The sequence below is a fragment of the Alexandromys fortis genome, unplaced genomic scaffold, assembly GCF_014885135.2.
Source record: "Alexandromys fortis isolate MF-2015 unplaced genomic scaffold, M_Fortis_MF-2015_v1.1 scaffold_308, whole genome shotgun sequence".
NCBI classification, from domain to species: domain Eukaryota; kingdom Metazoa; phylum Chordata; class Mammalia; order Rodentia; family Cricetidae; genus Alexandromys; species Alexandromys fortis.
Genome location: NW_026068180.1, coordinates 467,381 through 490,531, shown reverse-complemented (window position 1 = coordinate 490,531; position 23,151 = coordinate 467,381). Strand labels below are relative to the sequence as shown.

Sequence of the window (23,151 nt, the reverse complement as noted above, 5' to 3'; positions counted from 1 at the left end):
TATGGAGTCATCTCTTTCCTTTCACCTTTATGTGTGTTCCAGGAATCAAACTCAGGTCTTTAATGGGGAGGGGGGGTATTTTATCTGCATGTATGTCTGTGTACCATGTGCATACAATGCCCCCAGGAGCCAGAAGACAGTGTCAGATCTCCTGGAACTGGAATTACAGTTATTTGTAAGCTTTCATGTGTTGCTAGGGACTGACTGACCCCAGGGTCCTCTGAAAGAGCAGCCAGTGCTCTTCACTGTAATACTCCACCCCCAGCTTCTTAAAACTAGAAATCTCCTTTGTCATCCAGCTTTTTAGATACATTTTAATTAAAACTTGGTCTGTTTCAGGTACAATATTTAGATCATGGGTTCACTGAGAAGATTCCACAGTGCCATCTTTATCCTATTTTGCTGTATCCTGACACACCCCAGTTTTGTATTCCCTGTCAGCTCTATCAGACCTTACCGGTGAGCAGAGTAGTGTGTGGGCAGTCACTTTTAAATTTGTCTTATATAATTAATAGTTTAGAAATTAGAGTATATAATTAAGACCCTTTCAATTGTAATACAAATTTTTTCTTTCTAAATTTTGTTTTGTTGTTGTTGGTTTTGTTTTGTTTGTTTTAACAGGGTCTCACTATATAGCCTTGGCTGTTCTAGAACTCACTAAGTAGACCAGCTGACCTCAAACACATAGAGATCTTCCTGCCTTTGCCTCTCAAGTGCTGGAATTAAAGGCATGCACCACCATATCTGACAAAGGGTTTGTTTGTTTTTAATGTGTCTGAGAGTTTTGCCTGCACGTATTTAAGTGTACCATATGCATGCAGTGCTCATGGAGGCCAGAAGAGGGAGTAGGATCCAAGGAACTGGACTTACAGATGCTGGTTAGCCAGCAAGTAGGTGCTGGGAACCAACCCAAGTCCTTTGAAAGAACAGTAAGTGCTCATAACCACTGATCTTTTTCCAGACCCCATCCAGCAATATAAAATTAAAAATATCTACAAGTAAAAGACAACTTAAAGACCTTTAATGAGAAAGACTACACAATTTACTGCAGTATATAAAACCTCTGAGTAAATGGTCACACTCTGCTGAGACAGTCTTAAGCAGTTATTTCTTCAGTTTTAGCAATAACAAAGCTCAAACAGTAAATTCCTTTCCTGTTGCAGTTTCTGGGGCTCCAGGGTCAGAGATGGCTTGGCTGGGTGGTTTGGAATTGAGTCCTTTGTGATAGTGATTGAAAACATCACTGAAGTATATCCATTCAGAGAATTCCTGGAGATCCAGGAGCTATTTGCAAAGGGCTCATCACATGGCTGTTGTCTTGCCTAGAGGCTCCGACATGTTAAGAAGTATGTCCCTTGGTGAATATATACTGTTGGCCTGTATAGGCACTGCATGGGCAGATTGAACTGGTTTTAGAGTTTTAAATATGACATGTTGTCTTTAATATAAATTTAGGGTTTTTTTTTAAAGAGGGTTCTTTTTGTAGCCTTATAATTTTTGAGAAGGGATGGTTTATAGCCCTGGCTGGTCTCTAACTCCCTCTGTAGCAGAGGATGACCTTAAATTCTGATCTTCCTGCTTTCACTTCCCAGGTGGTTGGGTCATACGTGTGTACCACCATGTCTAGTTAATATGACACTGATGATCAAACCCAGGCTTTCATACATGCTAGGCAACTCTCTACCAACTAAACTGCATCCCCTGCCCTAGTTTTTATGCTTTGAAAGCATAAAATGTTGAGTACAGTAGGGAAAAGCTCAGATAAATATGAATTTCTTAATAGATATCTTCTATTTTTCTAATACATATGTGTCCTTATGTGGGTATATACATAAGTGTGGGTGCTACAGAGTCCAGAAAGGGGAGTCAGTTGTCCTGGAACTGAAGTTACAAGTAATTGTGAGCTGTCCAACATGGGTGCTGGGAACCAAATTCTAGTCCTCTCACGAGGGGGAAGACTTTGTTGCTGCTGAGCCATCTCCAGCCCCTGGATAGGAAATTTTCGAGATGATTCTTGTTGGCTGCCTATGATACTCATGTGAATTTGGTTCTACCACCAGACACTCTCTGCATATGGCTGTTTCTTTGTGTCTTAATTTATTCTTGCTTGGTGTCATGTTATGAAGTATAAGTGTGTTCATTCTACACAGGTTGGAAATGTGTGGCAGCCGGATGCCATAGAGCTGCTTCAGGAGCTGCTTCCAAAGAGAGAGGTGGACATTCACATTATGGTAAGTTGTCTTTAAAGTATAGTCAGTTGAAACTGTTTGTCATGAAGTATTATAATCAATATAACTTGGTGAATATTTTTGATGACAAGCCATTTTATATGTGTTCATATAAGAATATAGATTATTTGTCAAGGTTATAAGTTATTACTTTGGTTGCTATGCTTATTTTAAATAAGCCTAATTTTGAACAAGTTCCTGAGAAGTTTCTTAAGCATTAAATTGAATGACTGGAAGACCTGTTCCTAATAGTTTCTTTACACAGATACAGGGCAATATGCCATTGTTGATATGCATCAATAGACACCACCGTGTGCAGAGTCTGCTGCCATACAGCATTGTGTAAGGTGCAGAGTCTGTCATAATCTCTGTCCTCAAAGGCCTCCCCCAGATAGTGAAGCAAGACATCCGTTCTGCAGAACAAGATAAGCCAGGAGACAGTGGAGGGAATTAAAGGTGACAGTCCTGACAGGGACCCAGAACTCACAAACACATACTGGGGACAACATAGGTAATAGTCTGGTAGAAGGGAAGAGGTTTCTAGAAAGGGGAGAAGTGGGGAGTAGGATGCAGGAGTGGCCTGTGAAGGATGCTAAGCACTAAAATAGTAACATTAATCCATAGCCATTTGAGGCCTGGCATTGGGAGAGAAGAAAATGGTTAGGAAAAGACTTCATTCAGGAGCCACAGGCGCCACCTACATAAGAAAGCTGGTAGGTTATTGCTAAAGGTTCCTGCCCAGCTACTCCAAGAATCCTTGTCAAGTCACCTAATAAAAGGTAGAAATTAATTTTTTTTACTTAGTCAAGGTAATTTTCTTTACAGCTTAGCTTTCAGAAAAACCACCTTTGGTTTTGCAGACTGAATGTCCAGTGTTCCTTAGCTCACTTGGCTCCGTGTCTTGCCTACACATGCTCCTCCAGCATTAGATACACTGAGAAATGCTTCTGAGGCTTGAACAAAGCAGCCCAGGGCCATGTCTGTGGAGCTGTTCATGGTGGAAACAGACAGCAGATGCAAGTACAGTGACCTCACTGACCTATGTAGTATAGCAGGCAGATGGTTTGGCAAACTCTGGTATTAAAAGATGCAGCTGGGAAAGAGGCTCCATGTTAACATGAATGTCAGGTGACATTTCAGTCAAGACTGTAAGGTGTGGCAGGACAGGGCATGCTGTTGCTGGGAGAAGGTGCCATGGACCCACATAGAAGCAGCCATGTGTGGAAGGATGGCAGAGATGTGGTGATTATGAGGGCCTGGCCTATCCTGCCACACAGGCACGCAAGGTCAGACACACTGTGTGTTCTAGTTATTTCCTACTGGCTACTTAATATAGTTGGTTAGTAGGAAACAGAAGCAGATAAATCATTCAAAGGCATTTCCCTTTCCTCTATAAGGATGTTAATTTGAAGAATAGTGGGACTAGTGGAAATGGGAAAGAAATTACCAAATATATATATATATATATATATATATAGCTTAACTACAGATTCAACACAATGCCCATCAAAATCCCAGAAAAATTCTTCAAAGACCCTGAAAGAATGGTACTCAACTTCATATGGAAAAAGCAAAAAGCCCAGGATAGCCAAAACAATCCTGTACAATAAAAGAACTTCTGGGGGCATCACAATCCCTGACTTCAAACTCTCCTACAGAGCTACAGTACTGAAAACAGCCTGGTGTTGGCATAAGAACAGACAGGAGGACCAATGGAACCGAATAGAAGACCCGGATATCAATCCACACATCTTTGAACACCTGATCTTTGACAAGGAAGCAAAAAATATCAAATGGAAAAAAGAAAGCATATTTAACAAGTGGTGCTGGCATAACTGGATTTCAATATGTAGAAGAATGAAAATAGACCCATATCTATCACCATGCACAAAACTTAAGTCCAAATGAATCAAAGACCTCAACATAAAGCCAGCCACACTGAACCTTATAGAAGAGAAAGTAGGAAGTACACCTGAACGCATTGGCACAGGAGACCACTTCCTAAATAGAACCCCAGCAGCACAGACACTGAGAGAAACAATTAATAAATGGGATCTCCTGAAACTGAAAAGCTTCTGTAAAGCAAAGGACACAGTCAACACGACAAAACAAATGGGAAAAGATCTTCACTAATCCCACATCAGACAGAGGTCTGATCTCCAAAATATACAAAGAACTCAAGAAATTGGACACCAAAAGAACAAATAGCCAATTAAAAAATGGAGTACAGACCTAAACAGAGAACTCTCACCAGAGGAATCTAAAATGGCTGAAAGACACTTAAGGAAATGTTCAACATCCTTAGCCATCAGAGAAATGCAAATCAAAACAACTCTGAGATTCCATCTTACACCTGTAAGAATGGCCAAGATCAATAACACTGATGACAACTTATGCTGGAGAGGTTGTGGGGTAAAGGGAACACTTCTGCATTGCTGGTGGGAATGCAAGCTGGTACAACCCCTTTGGATGTCAGTGTGGTGATTTCTCAGAAAATTAGGAACAACCTTCCTCAAGACCCAGTAATACCACTTTTGGGTATATATCCAAAGGCTGCTCAATCGTGCCACGAGGACATGTGCTCAACTATGTTCATAGCAGCTTTGTTTGTCAAGCCAGAACCTGGAAACAACCTAAATGCCCCTCGACCGAAGAGTGGATAAGGAAAATGTGGTACATTTACACAATGGAGTACTACACGGCAGAAAAAAATAATGACAGCTTGAATTTTGCAGGAAAATGGATGGAGCTAGAAAACATTATTTTGAGTGAGGTAACCCAAACCCAGAAAGACAATTATCACATGTACTCACTCATAGGTGGTTTTTAAACATAAAGCAAAGAAAGCCAGATTACAAACCACAATCCCAGAGAACTTAGACAACAATACAGACACTAAGAGGGACTTACATAGATCTAATCTACATGGGAAGTAGAAAGTAGAAAAAGACAAAATCTCCTGAGTAAAATTGGGAGTATGGGAACTCTTGGGGAGGATTCAAGTTGGGGGGAGAGGCAGGGAGGAGGGGAGCAGAGAAAAATGTAGAGCTCAATAAATATCAATAAAAAAGAAATAGCTTAACTAGCTGTGGACCTACCAATTCTTGGTAATTCTGAGTGGACTTTGTCAGTGCTAAAGCCATTATCATTATGATATCTTACTTGAGAATGTTGATTTCTTCTTATTCTTGATATTTGGAGATTTTTAGTTAAAATTCATTTCTTTGCCTCTTAACCTGTTCTTAGTATAAATTAGTATCTAAAGATGACACATCTGTAATATCTAACAACTAGGAAATCTGTGTAGTATAGATATGCAAGTATATTTTATATAAGTCTAAGAGTAGAATTACTGCTTCATCATCTGCCAAAATATCAGGAAAAAAATTCTTGCTCTGCGTCACTCAGACTGTTTGGTGATGCTGTTATTGTTGGAAACCCATGTCATATTTGCTAACTGTAAAAGTTTAGGCACTGAGTAAAAGTTTTTATAGTAACAGTCTTCCTTATCAAAATTAATAGGAATTGCCTGAAAATCCATGGGGAAAGTTGTCTGTTCATCTCTATTTTGATGGGATGTCACTTTCTCATTTTATGGCTCATCATAAATATTGTATTTTTGAACATTCTGAGGAGATATTTAAAGAAGTAAGTGAACTGTTTTCCTATAAATAATATACATTTTAGTTGCTTCTGATTATAATGTCAAAATCTGTTTACACCTCAAGTCTTTTGTTGTGTCTCCTGTAGCTCGGGTTGGCCTTAAAAATCCTAATGCTTGTTCCTCTTTAAAATTCCTCCACCTGCTGGGATTACAGGCAGGTGCTGCCACATTCTGCGTATACCACCTGATCTCTTACAGGGGTGTAAAATGAGAAGTCACCAATTCTTTTTTAAAAAGAGTAACATGCTTTATATATTAGGAAAAACATTTTATTTACATTAAAAGTCTACTAATGTTTCTATATCTTCTGCCATAGTAAGGCTTCTTTATGTTAATCAATGTTTGAGTTTGAATATGAGATGTACTGTATATAATCTGTATATAGAGTTTCATGCCAATAAAGGGCTCTGTCCCCACATAAAATGTGTCATTTGACTTGAACTAGAAGCCTTATATTACAAGGTGAGTGTCGCTAATCTAAAAATCCAAAATACGATGATCTGAAATTGAAAATGTCTTGGGTGCCAACAGATATTGAGCATTCAAATTTTAGCTGGGCATGATGGAGCAGGCCAGCATTTGCAAACAGAAACAGGAAGGCTATCAGAAAATCAAAGTCATCTTTAAACTACATAATGAGTTGGAGGTCCACCTGGGCTACATGAGTCCCTGACTTTGAAAATATAATAGGATTTTTATCTTGATTTTTAAAGTTTAATTGTTTAAATTTTGTTTTATGTGTATGTGGACCACATGCATGCCTAGTACCCCACTGATGTCAGAAAGAGGATGCTAGATACCCTGAGACTAGAGTTAAAGATGGTTGTGAGCTGAGGGGGTCCCTGTAGGTGTTATACAGGGAAGCAAACTGCACAAAGAGATAAGAATGAAAACCTGGTGCAGATGGACTTCATCAGCCTGGATCAGAGACTTGGGGGAGTCTAATGCCAAGTGGTTCATTGTCGGCATATTTAAAACACAGTAAAATTTGGGAAAAGGTTTCCAGGCAACAGTCAGTCTAATCAGTCCAATTCCAGGTGCACAATGAAGCTTAAGAGTGACTACATAGGGAGCTGGAGAGATGGCTCAGGTTGGGATCACTGATTGTTCTTCCGGAGGTCCTGAGTTCAATTGCCAGAGACCACATGGTGGCTCACAACCACCTGTAATGAGGTCTGGTGCCCTCTTCTGGCCTGCAGGCATGCATGCAGACAGAACACTGTAAACAAAATAAATGAATCTTTAAAAAAAAAAAAAAGTGACTACATAGAAACTTCTTTACAAAGTACATATAACCATAAAGGTAGGTTCTATAGCTAAAAGACCTAGAATCTAGTGTGGCTCTGACATAGAGGCCATCAGGCATGTGACATCTCCCCTAAGAATGGGTAACAGTCTAGGGACTAGGGAGGGAAGAATCTGGGATAATCATTCTAGGGAATTTGGGTGAGGTCTGCCTCTATGATAAAGAGTGGATGAGGTCTGCCTCTGTGATAAAGAATAGATGAAGTCTGCCCCTATGATAAAGAGTAGATGAAGTCTGCCCCTATGATAAAGAGTAGATGAAGTAGGCCTCTGTGATAAAGAGTGGATGAAGTCTGCCTCTATGATAAAGAGTGGATGAGATCTGCCTCCACAGAGAGCAAAAGGCCATCAGTTCATTAACAAATCCACTCCCAGCTTTCTGGATGGAATGCAGGTATTGGATTTTTATCTTCTCCATTGAAGAAAGACACCCCTGTATGATTAACATTCCTGATTCTCTTAGTGCTTCTCTGTGAGTACAAGGACCTTTGTGCCCCCAACAGTGAGGTGCTATATGGGTGCTAGGAATTGAACCCAGGTCTTTTTCAAGAACAAAATGCTGAGCCATTTCTCAGCATTAGGGAGGCAGAGGCAGGTGGATCTCTGTGACTTCAAGTCCAGCCTGGTCTACAGAGTGAATGCCAACATGACTTATGCATCTAGTTTTTGAAAAGTATAAAAAAAATTCCTTAAAGAAGTATTTTGTTAGAAGATAAAAGTAGTTTTTAATTGATAAATAATATGCTATTATTTCAGAAACCAAGAGGTCAGGATAAAAAATATGAAGATGAACACTGGAAAATAAGATTTGAGGTAAGTTACAACCCCGATATTTTGGAAACTTTCAGCAATAGAAAGGATCTGATACATAGCTGGCTTAGCTGAAAGGGCAGTTAGCAAGAACAGTTGCTGCCAAGGCTGACACGAGAGTTTGATCCCCAGAACCCAGGCGATGGGAGAAGAGACCTGACTCACACAAGCTGTCTTCTGACCACCACACATGCCCTCTGGCTCTTACCACACACAAAAATAAATTAAGAAAAAATTTTGAAACAGGGTCTCACTATGAAACTGTAGACCGAGCTGGCCTCAAACTCACTAAGCTCCACCTATCTCTGCCTTCCAGCTGTGTTGGTATTAAAGGTGTGGGCTACCATGCCCAGCCACAAAAATTACTTTAAAATTAAAAGAAGAGCCATGCCTTTGATCCCATCACTCAGAGTTAAATGGATCTCTGAATTTGAGGCCAGCCTGGTCTACAGAGGGAGTTTCAGGATAGCCAGAGCCAAGACACAGATACCCTGTCTTGGGGGAAAAAATAAATAAAGAAGAAAAAATTCAAAATATAGCCATCTTATTGAGCTACTATTTATATACATAACTCATTGGATTTTAATACTTATTGAGTTGTGCAGCTAGCACTACTAAAACAAGAACATTCCAAAAAGAAACCAACTATAGTCGTTTTGTATCCTTTCCTTTCTCAGCTTTTGGTTACCACTCAATCTTGTCTCTATGGTTCTTCCTATTAAATGAAGTCAAACAATACATGGCCCTTTATCCTTGCTTTTTCCTTCATCTTTTCTTTTTTTAAAAAAATAACACTTTTTCTCATTACATTTATTTATTAGGGGTGGTGCATGTACATACCATATTTCTCACACACCAAGAAATATTAAATAGTAATGAAGTAACCCACAAATTTAAATGTGATGGCTTGTTTATTTTGTTTATGTTACTACATTCCTAAAGTGGAAGATACACTGATCTTTGCAGAAAACCTGCACCTATACCATGTGTATATTCCTTAACGGTTGGCTCCCACGATCCTCTTGAGAATCGTGTTTGCTTTCCCCTGTACTTTATAGAACTTAATGTCTTACCTTCTCAGTGGCTTTAACTTACCTCCTGTGAGCATTTGTGTGTTATTTTAGTTTCCTTTAAAACTACTTACAAAAGTAAACGAATGTTATAGAATAAGCCAGCCCAGTGTGGACACACAAGCCTTTAATCCCACACTTGGGAGGTAAGGCAGTCTGATCTCTGGGAATTCCAGGCCAGCCTGTGGTACACAGCGAGACCTGTCTCAGCAAAGGTGTATGTGTGGGGAATGTCACCCACTCTGTACCTCAGCACCCCAATTCCACTCCTTAGAGGTAGTCACTGTTGATACTGTCAACTGTATTCTGTCTCCATGTGGATATACATCAGTGGACCTGCATGCCTTTGTTTAACCCTTCTTTAGAAGTGAGGAGTCAAAGAACGCTGAAGACGATGAGTCACCCGCTTTTTGTGGTGTTCAGTACTTAGGAGGACTTGGTTTCTGGTAACTGAAATAAGTTGGCCCCATAATGAAGTTTTATGTTAATTTTCATGATTACCATTCTGAAATTTAATTTGTTGTGTGGTTTTAGGAATTGCTTTCACCTGAAATGGAGGCTCCCATTTTACCACCGTATCTGTCTTCACTTCTCCCTCCACCAGAGGAGCTGTATGCTGTGCGAGTAAAGCACATCGTCTCACCTAACGAAGTACGCGTCAGTCTCCATCTTCCTAGCTGCAAACGACAGGAGCCATCCTGTCGGGTCGTTGGATATTTGTTGGTACTCCGACACTGGTGTTTCTTAGGCATCTACCCATTTCCCAGGGCTGTCTTCTTTTATTTACTCATATGCTTATATGGATTGTTTAAATTTTTTAAATTTAGATTTATTTAATATTATGGTTTTTGCCTATACGTATGTATGTGCACCACATACATTCCTGGTGCCCATGGAAATCAGAAGAGGTTTATCAGTTCTCCTGGAATTGAAATTAGATGGTTTCGAGTCATTGTATTGTGAGTGCTGGGAGGAGCTGGGAGCTGAACCCAGGTCCTCTACAAAAGCAACAACTGCTCTAAACTACTAAGCATTCTCTCCAACTCCAACTCCAGGTTATTCTTAAAGCATATTCATTTTTAACTTATTTTATACCTATGGGTGTTGTATGTCAGAAGCCCAAAGAGGTTGTGCAGAATCTCTAACTGGAGTTACAGATGGTTATGAGTCAACACATGGGTGCTGAGGTACAAACCCAGGTCCTCTGAAGAACAGTCCTCTGTGCTCTTAACCAGTGAGCCATCTCTTCAGCCCCAAATGTGTGGCCCAAGTAAGCATATCCCACTTGCCTGATTACTTATGTTTTTAAGGTGGACCTTTCCCTTCTGTGAAATATTGAACATCTCACCCTTATATCTCTCCCTGCACTGAACTTATAATGTTCTTATCCTTGCTCTGGTTTTTCTGGACTACTTAAGACGTTTCCCACTGTCTATTCATGGTATTTGTCTCTAGACGATAAGTCCATGTGTGGAGCTGTGTGTGCCTGTGCTGAGGTCAAAGGTCCTCATGCCTACATGGCAAGTGCTTTATTCACTGAGCTGTCTCTCCAGGCCTAACTAAATAAGATGAAAGTGTAATTAGAGCTATTTCTTGGGAAAATTTTACCTCATTTTTAAAAGAAATGTTATTTTAAAGTTGTTTATAAATGAGGAATTTCTTCATTCTGGCAATACATTACTATAAAATATCTCTTGCATTCTAAGAGACTTGAACTTTTGCTGGACCTCACAGCCAGAATTATTATACACACTGTGAGGTCATTTAAGACATCCTCTGACTTCCACACATGTGCTCTGGTACCCATGTGCCTCCCCCACAATATAAATATATGTAAAATAGTTTTAATTAAAAATGTACATGATGGTCAAAACCCAAATAGTTTCTTAATTAAGTCTAGCTCAGTACTTCGTTATGTTGCGGTCAAGATACTGATGGGGCCTGTAGAATCCACTTCTGAAGAGTCATTGCCAGGTGTGGTGATACATGCCTGGGATTCAAACTCGGGAGGTAGAAGCAGATGAGTAGTGGTCTGAGGCCAGTATTAGCTACATGACACCCTGTCTCAGAACAAGTAAGTATTCACTTGATATGTCTAGAAGGCTCACTGCTGGCTTGAGGCCCTTTCAGGGGACTGTTCCATCGTAGCTTAGTACTTCCTGGAGCACACATTTCTACAACCCGTCTTCACAACCACACTCTTCTTCAGTTAAGTCTCTGGCAAGACACAGAGGGCACCCACAGAGCCACAGAACAGGAGGCAGTGGCCACTGGGCCCTGACTGGAGGCCACCGTAGGTGAATTCAAGAAATGACAGAATTTGCAAGGCTGTTTTTCCTTCTCTCCCTGCCACTCCCTGTAGGTGTACATTTGCCTTGATTCTGCAGAAAGCTGTTCTCACCATCCTGGTGACACAGACGACAGTGGAATCAGTTGGGAATCTGAGTCCGAGAACCTGGAGGAAGCACTGCAGAGATATAACAAGAATGTGGAGAACTTCCCTCCCCTGACAGACTTTAGCTCAGGTATGCTCATATTGTGCCCGGGTTCTTGGTAAGATTGCCCTGTATCCAATGGGCAGGGAGTTCGGAGGGTTATTTATAATTTAAGTGGCATCTCCTCTCCTCAACTTCACACATAGGCTTTCTAGATCCTAAAGACACCCGTTTCCTAAATTAGGAAGTGACCCAAGTGCATGCAGTAACATGTCTCTCTTGTGGGGACAGTTTCACTCTGCAAGAGTCAGGTGAGCTGGAAAACTAAGGGTCTATGGATGCTTGTTTTTAAGTTTGAGGCTTTCCCCCTAGCTCTACTTGTGAAAGCTGACTTTCGGACTGCAGTGGTAATGACTGACTACAATAACCTGGGCTGTAATGGTTTGTCAGGATAAGTTAAAATTCTTACGTTCTTCTTTTCAGTCTGTTCTTCACATCTTTATTAATACCCATGATTCTTTTCTGAGGAAAATTTACCCACTTGCCATTGACAGTCCCTGAATACCAGGAGTATCTTCACATTTTCCTGAATGGGGCATAGAGCTGTATTTATTCATGGTCTGTTACATGTAACTGTATGTTTAAGCAAAGGGTAAAACATACCAGCCTAACTTCTTACCTGATTTAACTTGATAATCTTCTGGTAGGCTACAACTTATTTTGGCTGATAACTGCTTCTGCTTGAATTGTCCTTCCCTCAGACTGTCTGTCACAGTAAAAAGTCTCTTGCTCAGCTCTCCCCATATTGGAGGTCCTGTCTTCTCTTACCTCTCCCAGCATGAAGCAGCATCAGCCCCCTCCCCCTGGCCCATGTTACAGAAGCACAGTGAGCAGGTACCACTCAGCAGCATCTGCAGTGATTGCAAGGGCGCTGTGCACTTAGGCTCACAGTTACCAAATGAGTGTAAGAGGAAACTCATCAGGTGGGTTTTGTGTACACAGACTTTCCAGTCCGGAAGGAAAATCCTTCCTCATTCACACACACCTCCAGGAAAGTCCTAGTCGGATCTAAACACACATGGTCTGTTTATTTCACAGCTACTTTATGCCTCCAGGGTTGCTCTTCTTTTTCCAATGCTGAGGATCTAATCAGGACTTTGCCCATGTGGAGCAAGTATTCTACTCTACCAGTGAGCTACATCCCCATTTTTTGCCAGTGTGACCTTACCTGTGTGAAAGTGGAACTAGGAAATCTGAGGATGGGCAGGTGTCTTTCTTCAAAACATAATCCTTAGATATTAATGAGAAAAGTTGATAAATGTAGGCAGAAAAGGGGAAGCCACCACAAGGCCAGACAGTCTTCAGTTCTGTGTAGTGACCATATGATTATATATTTATTTCTTTGTACTTTTTTAAGTTTATGATTTGTTCCCTCTTTCTGCTTTTCCAGAAATGCCTTGCCTTGCAGAATATGCTGATGGCTCGTGGTACAGAGCAAAGATCATTTCCATTAAAGAATTCAATCCTTTATCTGTCCTGGTACTATTTGTTGATTATGGGTCCACAGAGAAGCTGACAGTAAACAGGTAAAGGAGAAGAAAAAGTTGAATAAGAGGCTTTTCTTCATTCTGGCAACACATTATTATGAAATATCTGTTGCATTCTAAGAGACTAGAACTTTTGCTGGACCTCACAGTCAGAATTATGAGACACGCTGTGAGGTCACTTAAGACTTGAGACTGCTGACTGTTCACCCAAACTGCTTATTTAACCTGCCTTTAAGGGAACAAAATAGCCAGACAGTGGTGGCACATAACCTTTGATCTCAGTAGAGGCAGGCAGATCTCTGTGTTCAAGGCCAGCCTGATCTACAGCGTGAGTCCCAGGACAGCCAGGGCTACACAGAGAAATCCTGTCTTGAAAACTGAGAGAGATAAAATCCAACCTTACTTGCTTTGGGTTTCCCATGTAATCAACTTTTACAACCTAAACTAATGCATAGCTTTAATCTTAAATTTTGTAGTCTTCCATACCTCAGACTCAGAAAACAGTGTATGAGTGCTATGAAAAATCATTTGTTAAAAGCGACAAATAGGTTGAAAAGCAACCTATAAAAATGAATGTCATATATGTTGAAAGCAACATACAGACATTGCTTTATAATAAAGTATTAATCTGTGTCAGTGGGGATGGGTTGAAGTTAGTAAAGTTTCATCACTCATAAAATTCTGTTAAACATTTCTCTAAAGTGTCTCTCATTTCATTCCCATGTGATGCTTTCTCTGCTGTTCAGTAAAAGAGGGAGCAAAGCCCTTTGTTAGGGACACGCAGACACAGGGACAGGCGGAGTCCTAAGGCAGCATTCAGGCAAGCTGGCAGGCACATATTTAGACTCATAACAGACAGACGGGGCAGAGACATGGAGAGCATGAAGTAGAAGACTCAGATCTGGGCTCGTTCTTGGTTAAATTACTCCAAGGAGAAGCGCTTTTCTTTTGCTTAATTTTATTTTTTTATTTTATTTTAATTTTATTGGCAACTAGGCTTTGCACTAATGCATTAAAACTGATACATTTCATTAGTTTTACAGTTACTTTACAGGGATAGATAGATAGATAGATAGATAGATAGATAGATAGATAGATGATAGATAGATAGATAGATAGATAGATAGATAGATAGATAGATAGATAGATATGCACATATATACCACAGTGCATGTATTGAAGTCAGAAGAAAACCTATAGGAGTTACTTCCCTCCCTGCACCACATGGGGTCCTGAAACTGAACTCAGGTCTTAGGCTCCTCAGCAGTAAGCCCCCACCCACTGAGCCATCTCACCAGACTGGACTGATAATTTTAAAAATATATCCATTTTATTATTTTTTACTTATGTGTATGTATATGGGTTTAATGCAGATTAGCACAGGTATCAAACAAGATCATAGGTATCAGATCCTCTTGGAGCTGAATTTACTAGTAGTTGTAAGCCACCAGATATAGGTACCGGGACTCCAGATTAGGTCCTCTGCAAGAGGAATATATGCTCTTGACCACTGAGTCATTGCTTTAGCCCCAAATTGGGAATTTTGAATATAGATTTTTATTTTGATAGGATATATATAAAATTTATCATCTTAGTATTTTAGATGTACAATTAATGGGCTCCTAAGTACATTCACAATATTGTTCAACTTTATACTTTACATTTCCAAAACATTTTAAATCAATCTACACAGAAATTCTGCCCATTAAATAACCATGCTCCATTTCACCCTCAGCCCAGTAAGCTACTTTCTGTCCCTTCTGTTCTTTGTCTAGTCTTCAAGATTCATCCCTGTGACATATGCCAGTTTGCTTCCCAAGGCTGCTGCATGTGTGTGTCTCAACTTCAGACAGCCTTCATGAGTTGGCATTGGCACTGCTCTGCTTCTTCCTATTGTGAACAAGGCTGTAATGAATATGAGTATATAGGTACCTTGTTAAATTTGAAATGTATACCAGAAATGGAATTGCTGGGCCACATACTCTGTTTTACTATGTAAGGAACTTTCCTCTATGATTCTCCATAGCAACAGTACCATTTTACATCAGTAACAGAGCCTAAGGGCTTTGGTTTTTCTGACTTTTCTTCACTGTGCTCCTGGTGTCATCTTCACAAATTCCAGCGTCATGAAACTTTTGTTTTCTACTGAGTGATAGAGTTTTAAATATGAGAATTTGGATTGTGACATTGTGATCATTTTATCAATCTCTCTTCTAACAGACTTCGTCAGATTCCTGTTCAGCTTATGCAATATCCAGCCCAGGCCATAAAAGTTCTCTTGGCAGGATTTAAACCTCCCTTAAGTGACTCGGGAAAGGCAAGAATACCATACTGCCCCAAGTGGAGCATGGAAGCATTGTGGACTATGATAGACTGTCTCCAAGGAAAACAACTTTACGCTTCCTCTGTGGTAATTATCTATTTTAATTACCAAATTATCTTAAAGCTATTTACACTTTACAGTGTTTTGCTTCTGCTTAAGAACAATAGTTAAAGCACAGAAAGCTGCATAGACTATAGAAGTTCTGTCTTAAGGCTAGCTAACTCTTCCTATGGGGGCTTGGGATGGAACTCAGTAGAGCACTTGCCTCACATGCACAAAACCCTGGTGAACCAAGTGTGGTGAGGTACACCTGTGATCCCCATTAATGATATGCAAGCAGGTGGTCAGCACCCTGGGTCCTGTCACACCCACCAAAGAAAAAAATGAGCTTTAACAAACTTTATCTAAAGTGATACATATAATGAGTAATATAAGATATAAAGATGCACATCCTATAATCAAAGAACCTTCAAGTTAATGAAAAACAAGCATGCATAGCATTAAATCAGAGGTAAGATCAAACAAAGTACAGTAGAATTACAGGTAATTTTGTAGGCTCAGGAGAAATGTAAGAAATGATTATTTCATTTGAAGAGACCTGGAAAGGTACTTAAGAAACCTCTTAGTAGGCACTCAAGTAACTCATTAGGAAAGTAGGCCTAGAAAATGACACCCAAGCTGCATCCTGAAAACTGAGGAGCACGATGGTCAGAGAGACTGGAACTGTAAGGTGGCCAGACCTATATCAAAACTACAGGTTAGGGGGCTGGAGAGGTGGCTCCAGTGAGGAGCACGCACTTGCTGCTCTTGCAGAGGGACCTAGGTTTGGTTCCCAGTGGCTCACAACTGTCTACCTCTGTTCCTATAATTTGCCTTCTTCTGAGCTTGCTGGAACTGTATATACACTGTAAACTTAGATCATGAAGGCAAAGCACTCACACACAAAGACAGATTAGTTTAAAAGATAGTATCTAAAGTAGTATCTAGATAGTATCTAAATCTTTTTAAGCTTAACACGTCACAGTAGTATCCCACAGGCAACCAGGAACCTTGTTTTGAATAGTATCCTAGAACTGGAAAGTTTATAACACACACACACACACACACACACACACACACACACATACACACACACAAAATCTGGCTTCTGGTTTAACATTATAAACCCTAGGACTCCCAGACCTCCTTGACACAGCCCTGAGCTGCTGACATAGAAGGTATCTTCTGGGTTGCCCTTGGTCCTTACTACTGGTATTCAGGCCCTCCTGCTTCCCTCCTTCATATTCTCTGCCAGGTCCTAGAACAAAGAATCCTACACACTGCCTTCCATAAGGCTCATGGTGAAACAAGGCTATTACTAGAAAATACTTTTGGAATACTCCTATTTTGTATCATGCATGCTGTACATAGTTTATACAAGATGTTTCACAAGAAGTCAGTGAAAATACAGACTGGCCAAGTACTTACTGCAAATATAAATATCTTCATCTCTATGAACAGCTGCCAAATTTTAGTTTATGCATAGCGGATATAATGTGTGGTGTATAGAATGTAAAGGTACTTTAATGGGGGAAGAATGGAAGGAATAGGATTTAGCAGGAAACCATCAAAGATGCCCTCTGAAGGTAGAGTATTAATTAGTCCCTAGGAGCCTTCCTCCCAGTCAAAGAAGGCAAGGAGGAGGGAGAGGGCACCCAAGACAATACTGTGTTTTATTTGCTGGTGTTGGTTTTTGATCTTCCTGATTCTGCCTCCTGACTGTTAGGATTACAGGTATACACCCAGCTACATTATTATTTTCTTGATAACTATCTTTTTATTTTGGTTTGGTTTTTTGAGACAGGGTTTCTCTGTGTAGCCTTGACTATCCTGGAACTCTCTGTAAACCAGGCTGGCCTCAGACTCAGAGATCTGCCAGCCTCTGCATCCTGAGTGCTAGGATTAAAGGTGTGTGCCACCATTGCCCAGCTGATAACTGTATCTTTCAACTGTATTTTAGGCTCAGGCACCAGAACAAATAGTGACATTATATGAAGATGAAGATGAACAATACCCAGTTCATATGTCCTTGGTAGAATTGGGGCTTGCAGATAAAGATGAATGATGTAAGTGTACATTCTTGGTCAAATATTTAGTCAGCAAATGTGTGTCTACACATGACTGCTGTGGCAGAGATTAATGCTAAATTGCCTATGAAAGCATGTCAGATATTCTAATTTCTCAAAAGATGAAGTTCTATAAGAACTCTCCTCCAGATTTTGTTACCTTAGGCGGCCTTTCTGCCCCTGGAACACCATTATCAATGACCCCTTGTATTTGTAAATATGGTCAGGAATGACTGTCATGACTGCCCTAGTCCGATGGGTATGGGGCAAGCCAAACAGGACAGTAGGCACCACAAGTAACTTGTGCTCATTACCAAATAGCAGGCAAACAGAAGCACTGGGGGACTCGGCCAGCTAACAAGTGGTTCAGCTAAAATAAAGCATTAAAGGCAAGTCTTACGGTAACATTTGTTTGTTTGTTTGTTTTTTCAGGTGTACAAGAGCGCCTGTAGCTGCCCAGAAAGTTTTTTGTTAGATTTATACCATTTCAGGTTTGACTTTTAACTTGTTCTGCAGTGGTATCATTTTTCCTCCTTCAGTCATATTTGTTATATTGTTAAAGAATGGTGTGGGGGAAAAGTTATTTTCTTTGAAACTTTTGTTTTTCCTGTAATTTCAAAATAAAATTTAGGCACATAGAAATTTTAGTTCATGCTATTAATTAACACTTTGCTTAAGAAATATCAAAACTGTTGATGGTCCTGCAGTGTCTCACCCCATCCCCCACTCCCTTACAGAGGTATGATTGAGTTGATGTCTTTGTATTGTAGCTGCATATGAATCTTAATGGTAGCTAAGCCTAGGTAGCGTTTCCACTGTTGGCTTTGCTGTGTTGGTGGCAGCTCTACTGCACTAAGCTCCCTGCCCATTTGAGTGTTGGCTGCTGAGCTGGCTACTGGGCTTTGCTGTTGTTTTTCAGTTGCATTCCCCCATAAGCCTTATACATACATGTGAGAGGTTCTTCCTCTGTATGCGTAGTAGTGGAACTTGCTAGGTCAAGGAGTAGTTACTTTTGAAAAGTTACACATTGCTGAAGATGGCAGTTGGCACCTTTTCTTTTAAAGTTTATGACCTACTTAAAAATTCTTCAACATTAGACTGGTAACAGTTTTGTGTTTTGTTGTTTTTTACATTTAGGGTTTTGTTTTGGGGGGCTTTGTTGTTACTGTTGTTGTTGTTTCTGGATTTTCGAGACATGGTTTCTCTGTGTAATAGCCTGGCTGTCCTGGAACTTACTCTGTAGACCAGGCTGGCCTCAAATTCACAGAGATCCGCCTGCCTCTGCCTCCTAAGTGCTGGGATTAAAGGTGTGCGCCACCACCTCCTGGCCATTCAGTTCTTAAATCAACTGGAACTGATATTTTTTAATGAGTAATTGTCAATACATATTGTCCTAGTTATTGTTAATAATAACTTGCCCTTTCTTGGCTTGCTTGTGCTGCCTACCACGTCTGTGGTAACAACATGAAGGCTGTGATTTGTTCATACCTGCTACTTCTGTTTTTTTTTTTTTAAGATTTATTTATTTTTGTACACAGTATCTGCACATATGCCTGCAGGCCAGAAGAGGGCATCAGATCTCTTTATATAGATGGTTGTGAGCCACCATGTGGGTACTAGGAATTGAACTCAGATCCTCTGGAAGAGCAGTCAGTGCTCTTAACCACTGAGCCATCATCTCTCCAGCCCAGTACTTCTGTTTTTGACAAGTTATACAGCACCCAGATTGTAACTGCGTTCTCCTAAGACTATTTACTACTTGTAATATGGTTTGGCCTATTTGTGTTCATGAGTAGCAGTAAACGACAGTTTTCATTTTATTATTGGCTGCATAATGTTTTGACGCTCACTTTCTGGGACGCCACAGCCTGGGGAGCAAGTATTTGAGACACCTCTTCTACTTCTTATTTTAAAAGCCTGCACAAGCCATGTGTGGTGGCACATGGCTTTAATTCTATCATTGGGGACACAGAGGCCGGTGGATCTCTGTGAGTTCAACACTATACTGACCTACAGAGTGAGTTCCAGGCTAGTCAAGGCTACAGAGTGGGGCCCAGTCTCCAAAAAAACAAGAACAAAAAAGCACAGATGTTAAAAACAATAACAAAAACTGTACATAGTCTACAACAAAGTAGTAATACTTTCTCTTCCTAATTGTAGAAAGACATACTATGGGAGCTAGCTGCTTCTGTGTTTCAAAGAATGTAAAACAGGAAGAAACTGTGTGATAAAACTTTAATTTTAAAAACCAAATAATCTTTACATTTAGACATACACATATGCACACACACACACTATAAATTAAACAACTGAACACACAAGAAATGTACATACTCAACAAAAAAGCCATTTAGTGTTAGTTCATGATTAATCCCATGAAGATCTTTACAGTTCCGTGTCCATTAGAACGTTACCATCTTTGTCCTTTACTCTGACTCGACCAGATGTGTACTTTGTCTCTTGGTGGCCATTTGCATAGACAGTTTTAACAGTCCCATCTGGATATTCTCGTCTCTTGAATTGGGCAGTATGGAGTTCTCTTTGGCCATTATTAAACTCTATGATTTTGTTGCCATCACTGTAAAATTTAAACCAGAATATAATTTCTTTAAAAACTATATCAGTAGGACCTAGGCATAGTGGCAGGCACATGACTGTAATACCAGCCCTCGGGAGCCGAGGATAGGAGGACAGAGTTCAAGACCAGCCTGAGCTACAGGTGCAAAATAGGGCCCCTGAAATTTAAAACAGAGCTGGAGGTAGCTCAGTGGAAAAATACTTGCCTGGTGGGCATGAGACCTTGGTTCATTCCTCAATAGTATGTAAGAATAGAACGAAAAGAAACACACAAGAGGAAAGCTAGCTAAAAGTAGCCTTTTGATTCTGGCGATTATTTCTTCTCCTAAACACACTCCTTGGTCCTCTTCCCAACTGTAATATTTCATTCTACTACCAAGTTAGCCTTTACATGTGACCATCAAAGTTTCTTTTAATGGATTTATTTGTATTTTTACTATGAGAAGTGTTCAGCATTTTGGTTTTGTTTTTTTTTTCTTCGTTTTTTTCATTTAAAAACTTTTCCTTTTTTTTTTTTTTTTTTGACAGTTTCTTTGTGTAGCCCTACCTGCCTGCAACTCACTATGCAAAGCGGGCTCTCCTCAAACATCCATCGATCCACCTGCCTCCTTAGTGCTGGGAGTAAAGGCTTGTGCATGTCACTATGCCCAACTCAAAGGGGGTCATTGATTGTGTTAAAGTTTAGCTGTTCAGGTTCCTTGGGGGAAGGCTGGGATGGCTCCTTTTTTTCCCACTAAATTGAAGACCACCTAAGTACTTTGAACAACAGAACAGTCAGAATATGAAAAAATTAACACAACGACATGTTGGGCATGTCTGTGGAACATTCACAATAAATTTCCAGGCTTAGGTCCAAAGTGCCATGACCAACAGAAGTCTGTAAATCAGCAATTTGTAACACAGATGGGCAGGTGTTACTAGCAGAACGTCCTGTGCCACATACACACGTGAGACCCAAATCCATTCCAAGAGTTGGTGCTCTCCTGGGGATCCCTGCCCAGCACAGCTGCATATCAACATCCAGGTGGTTCAGTGGCACACTACATCTTGAGAGCCACTGCTCTTAACTAATTTGGAAACAAGACTGGCTATGAATTCATCTATGTTGGAAACAAGACTGGCTATGAATTCACTATTTTGAAGCTAGATGCATAGGTACATACTTTTTATTTCTCTGCTTATTACACAAAATTTCAAATATAAGAGTAAAAACATTTTAAGTTTGTTCTGATGTTACTCAATGTATGGTAGCTTTCTAATTTTTTCAACTACTGTTTATTTGCATGTGTATCAGATTTCTACACTAAGGGGGAAACACTGCACTGCCAAGTCGGTGTATCACTTGAATCAGTTTTAGCTTTCTTGTCAATTTGTACCATAGGCTTCATGTTGGTTAGCGTGTTGTTTCCAAAGATGGGATACTTAGTGGTCACATCCTAAGGTAAAGAGGGGAAAACTCAAGAATTGGATGTAGGGCTGGAGAGATGGCTCAGAGGTTAAGAGCACTGGCTGCTCTTCCAGAGGTCCTGAGTTCAATTCCCAGCAACCATATGGTGGCTCACAACCATCTATAAAATTTGATCTGGTTCCCTCTTCTAGCATGCAGACAAAACACTGTATAAATAATAAATAAATTAAAAAAAAAAGAATTGGATGTAGCAGAGCTTCACCAGGGCTGTGATTAAAATAAACTCTATATCATTAGGTTGGTTACAGTGCACACCTATAATCTCAGCACGGGGTAAGCAAAGGCAAGAAGGTCAGGAGTTCAAGGCCAGCCTAAGCTACCAGAGACTCTGCTTTTAAAAAGTCTCTAGCCAGGTGGTGGCGGCACACACCTTTAATCCCAGAACTCGGGAGGCAGAGGCAGGCGGATCCCAGCCTGGTCTACAAGAGCTAGTTCCAGGACAGGCACCAAAAACTACAGAGAAACCCTGTCTTGAAAATCCAAATAGATAGACAGATAATAGATGATAGATAGATAGATAGATAGATAGATAGATAGATAGATAGATAGATAGATAGACAGACAGATAGACAGACAGACAGACAGACAGACAGACAGACAGACAATAAAATAGATAGACAGACAGACAGGCAGACAGGCAATAAAATAAATAAATAAAAAGTCCCTGGAGTGGGCAGCCAGGGACCACATAAAGCTAACCTTCAGAAATAAAGTATTCAGAAGGACAAATAAAGAGTTTGTTGGTTTTGAAAGGTTTGGATCAAATATGTCAAGAGAGTAAACTGTAACAGACTGGGCAGAGAGGTTGAGAATTTAAAAATACAAGCAAGAGAGGAAAGGTTTAGTGGCTGTGTCAACTGCACAGAGGGCAGCCTGCCTTCTGTGCCTCATTCTGCTTTCAGGGTTCACTAAACTTCTGAACAAATAACTACCTCTCCCTTCCTCTCCTGAGTACTGAGCAGACTCCCTCTAAATCCCATTAGCTCACACTGTTTCTAAACTTGACAGTGCACGCATGCTTTTCTCAGACTCTGTATTCACTTCTCACTCAGCTCACTGAGACTAATAGTCACTAGTATATTTCGTTTTGTATTTGGGAGGGTGCAGAGCCAAAGGAATTATCTACTTTACTCCCTTAAGACAGGGTCTCTCACTAAACTGGAAGCTTGACATTTGGGCCAGGCTTACTAATAATGAGCTTCCAGAACCCACCTATCTTTCCCCTGCCCCATCATCTCCAATGCTGAGGTTCCAGGAACATGCATCCACGTCGTGTACAGGGTGGTAAGTCCCACTCAAATCTTCATGACTATACAGCAAGTGTTCTTCTCTACTGAGCCAGATCCCAGCCCCAAATGTTTCAGATTAAAAAAAAAAAAAAAAAAAAAAAGGTTGAACCATGAAAATTTGGAAAATGGAGAAACAGATTTAAGAGGCGGCATACCGTTGCACTCGGACAATTGTGCCATCTGGAAAGATGCTCTCTTCTTGACCATCAGCAAATAAACTCTTAATAGTTTGGTCAGGGAATGTGATTTCTTTTCTTCCATCTGGGAAATGTTTTTCTGTTTTAAAAATGGTTGTTATCAATATATGTTTTTAAGAAAGGTTGGAATTTA

The 23,151-nt window shown here is 40.3% G+C and overlaps 2 protein-coding genes across 4 annotated transcripts in view; one reads left to right on the top strand and one right to left on the bottom strand.

Moving 5' to 3' along the window:
- Window positions 1–18,112, top strand: part of Rnf17 (ring finger protein 17) — a 110,471-nt gene extending 92,359 nt beyond the window's left edge. Inside the window, exons 26-35 of the mRNA XM_050129100.1 lie at window positions 340–459; window positions 2,151–2,231; window positions 5,751–5,876; window positions 7,954–8,010; window positions 9,612–9,728; window positions 11,440–11,602; window positions 12,963–13,098; window positions 15,280–15,469; window positions 17,382–17,487; window positions 17,920–18,112. Of these exons, the coding sequence (XP_049985057.1) occupies window positions 340–459; window positions 2,151–2,231; window positions 5,751–5,876; window positions 7,954–8,010; window positions 9,612–9,728; window positions 11,440–11,602; window positions 12,963–13,098; window positions 15,280–15,469; window positions 17,382–17,486 (1,095 nt within the window). The 3' untranslated portion in view covers window position 17,487; window positions 17,920–18,112. The remainder of the gene's footprint in view (window positions 1–339; window positions 460–2,150; window positions 2,232–5,750; window positions 5,877–7,953; window positions 8,011–9,611; window positions 9,729–11,439; window positions 11,603–12,962; window positions 13,099–15,279; window positions 15,470–17,381; window positions 17,488–17,919) is intronic.
- A 1,593-nt stretch (window positions 18,113–19,705) lies between these two features.
- Window positions 19,706–23,151, bottom strand: part of Cenpj (centromere protein J) — a 48,083-nt gene continuing 44,637 nt past the window's right edge. For all 3 annotated transcript variants that reach the window (XM_050129115.1, XM_050129116.1, XM_050129114.1), the window contains 2 exons: window positions 22,977–23,097; window positions 19,706–20,065 (listed from right to left, as the gene is read on the bottom strand). In XM_050129115.1, the coding sequence (XP_049985072.1) occupies window positions 19,873–20,065; window positions 22,977–23,097 (314 nt within the window). In that variant the 3' untranslated portion in view covers window positions 19,706–19,872. The remainder of the gene's footprint in view (window positions 20,066–22,976; window positions 23,098–23,151) is intronic.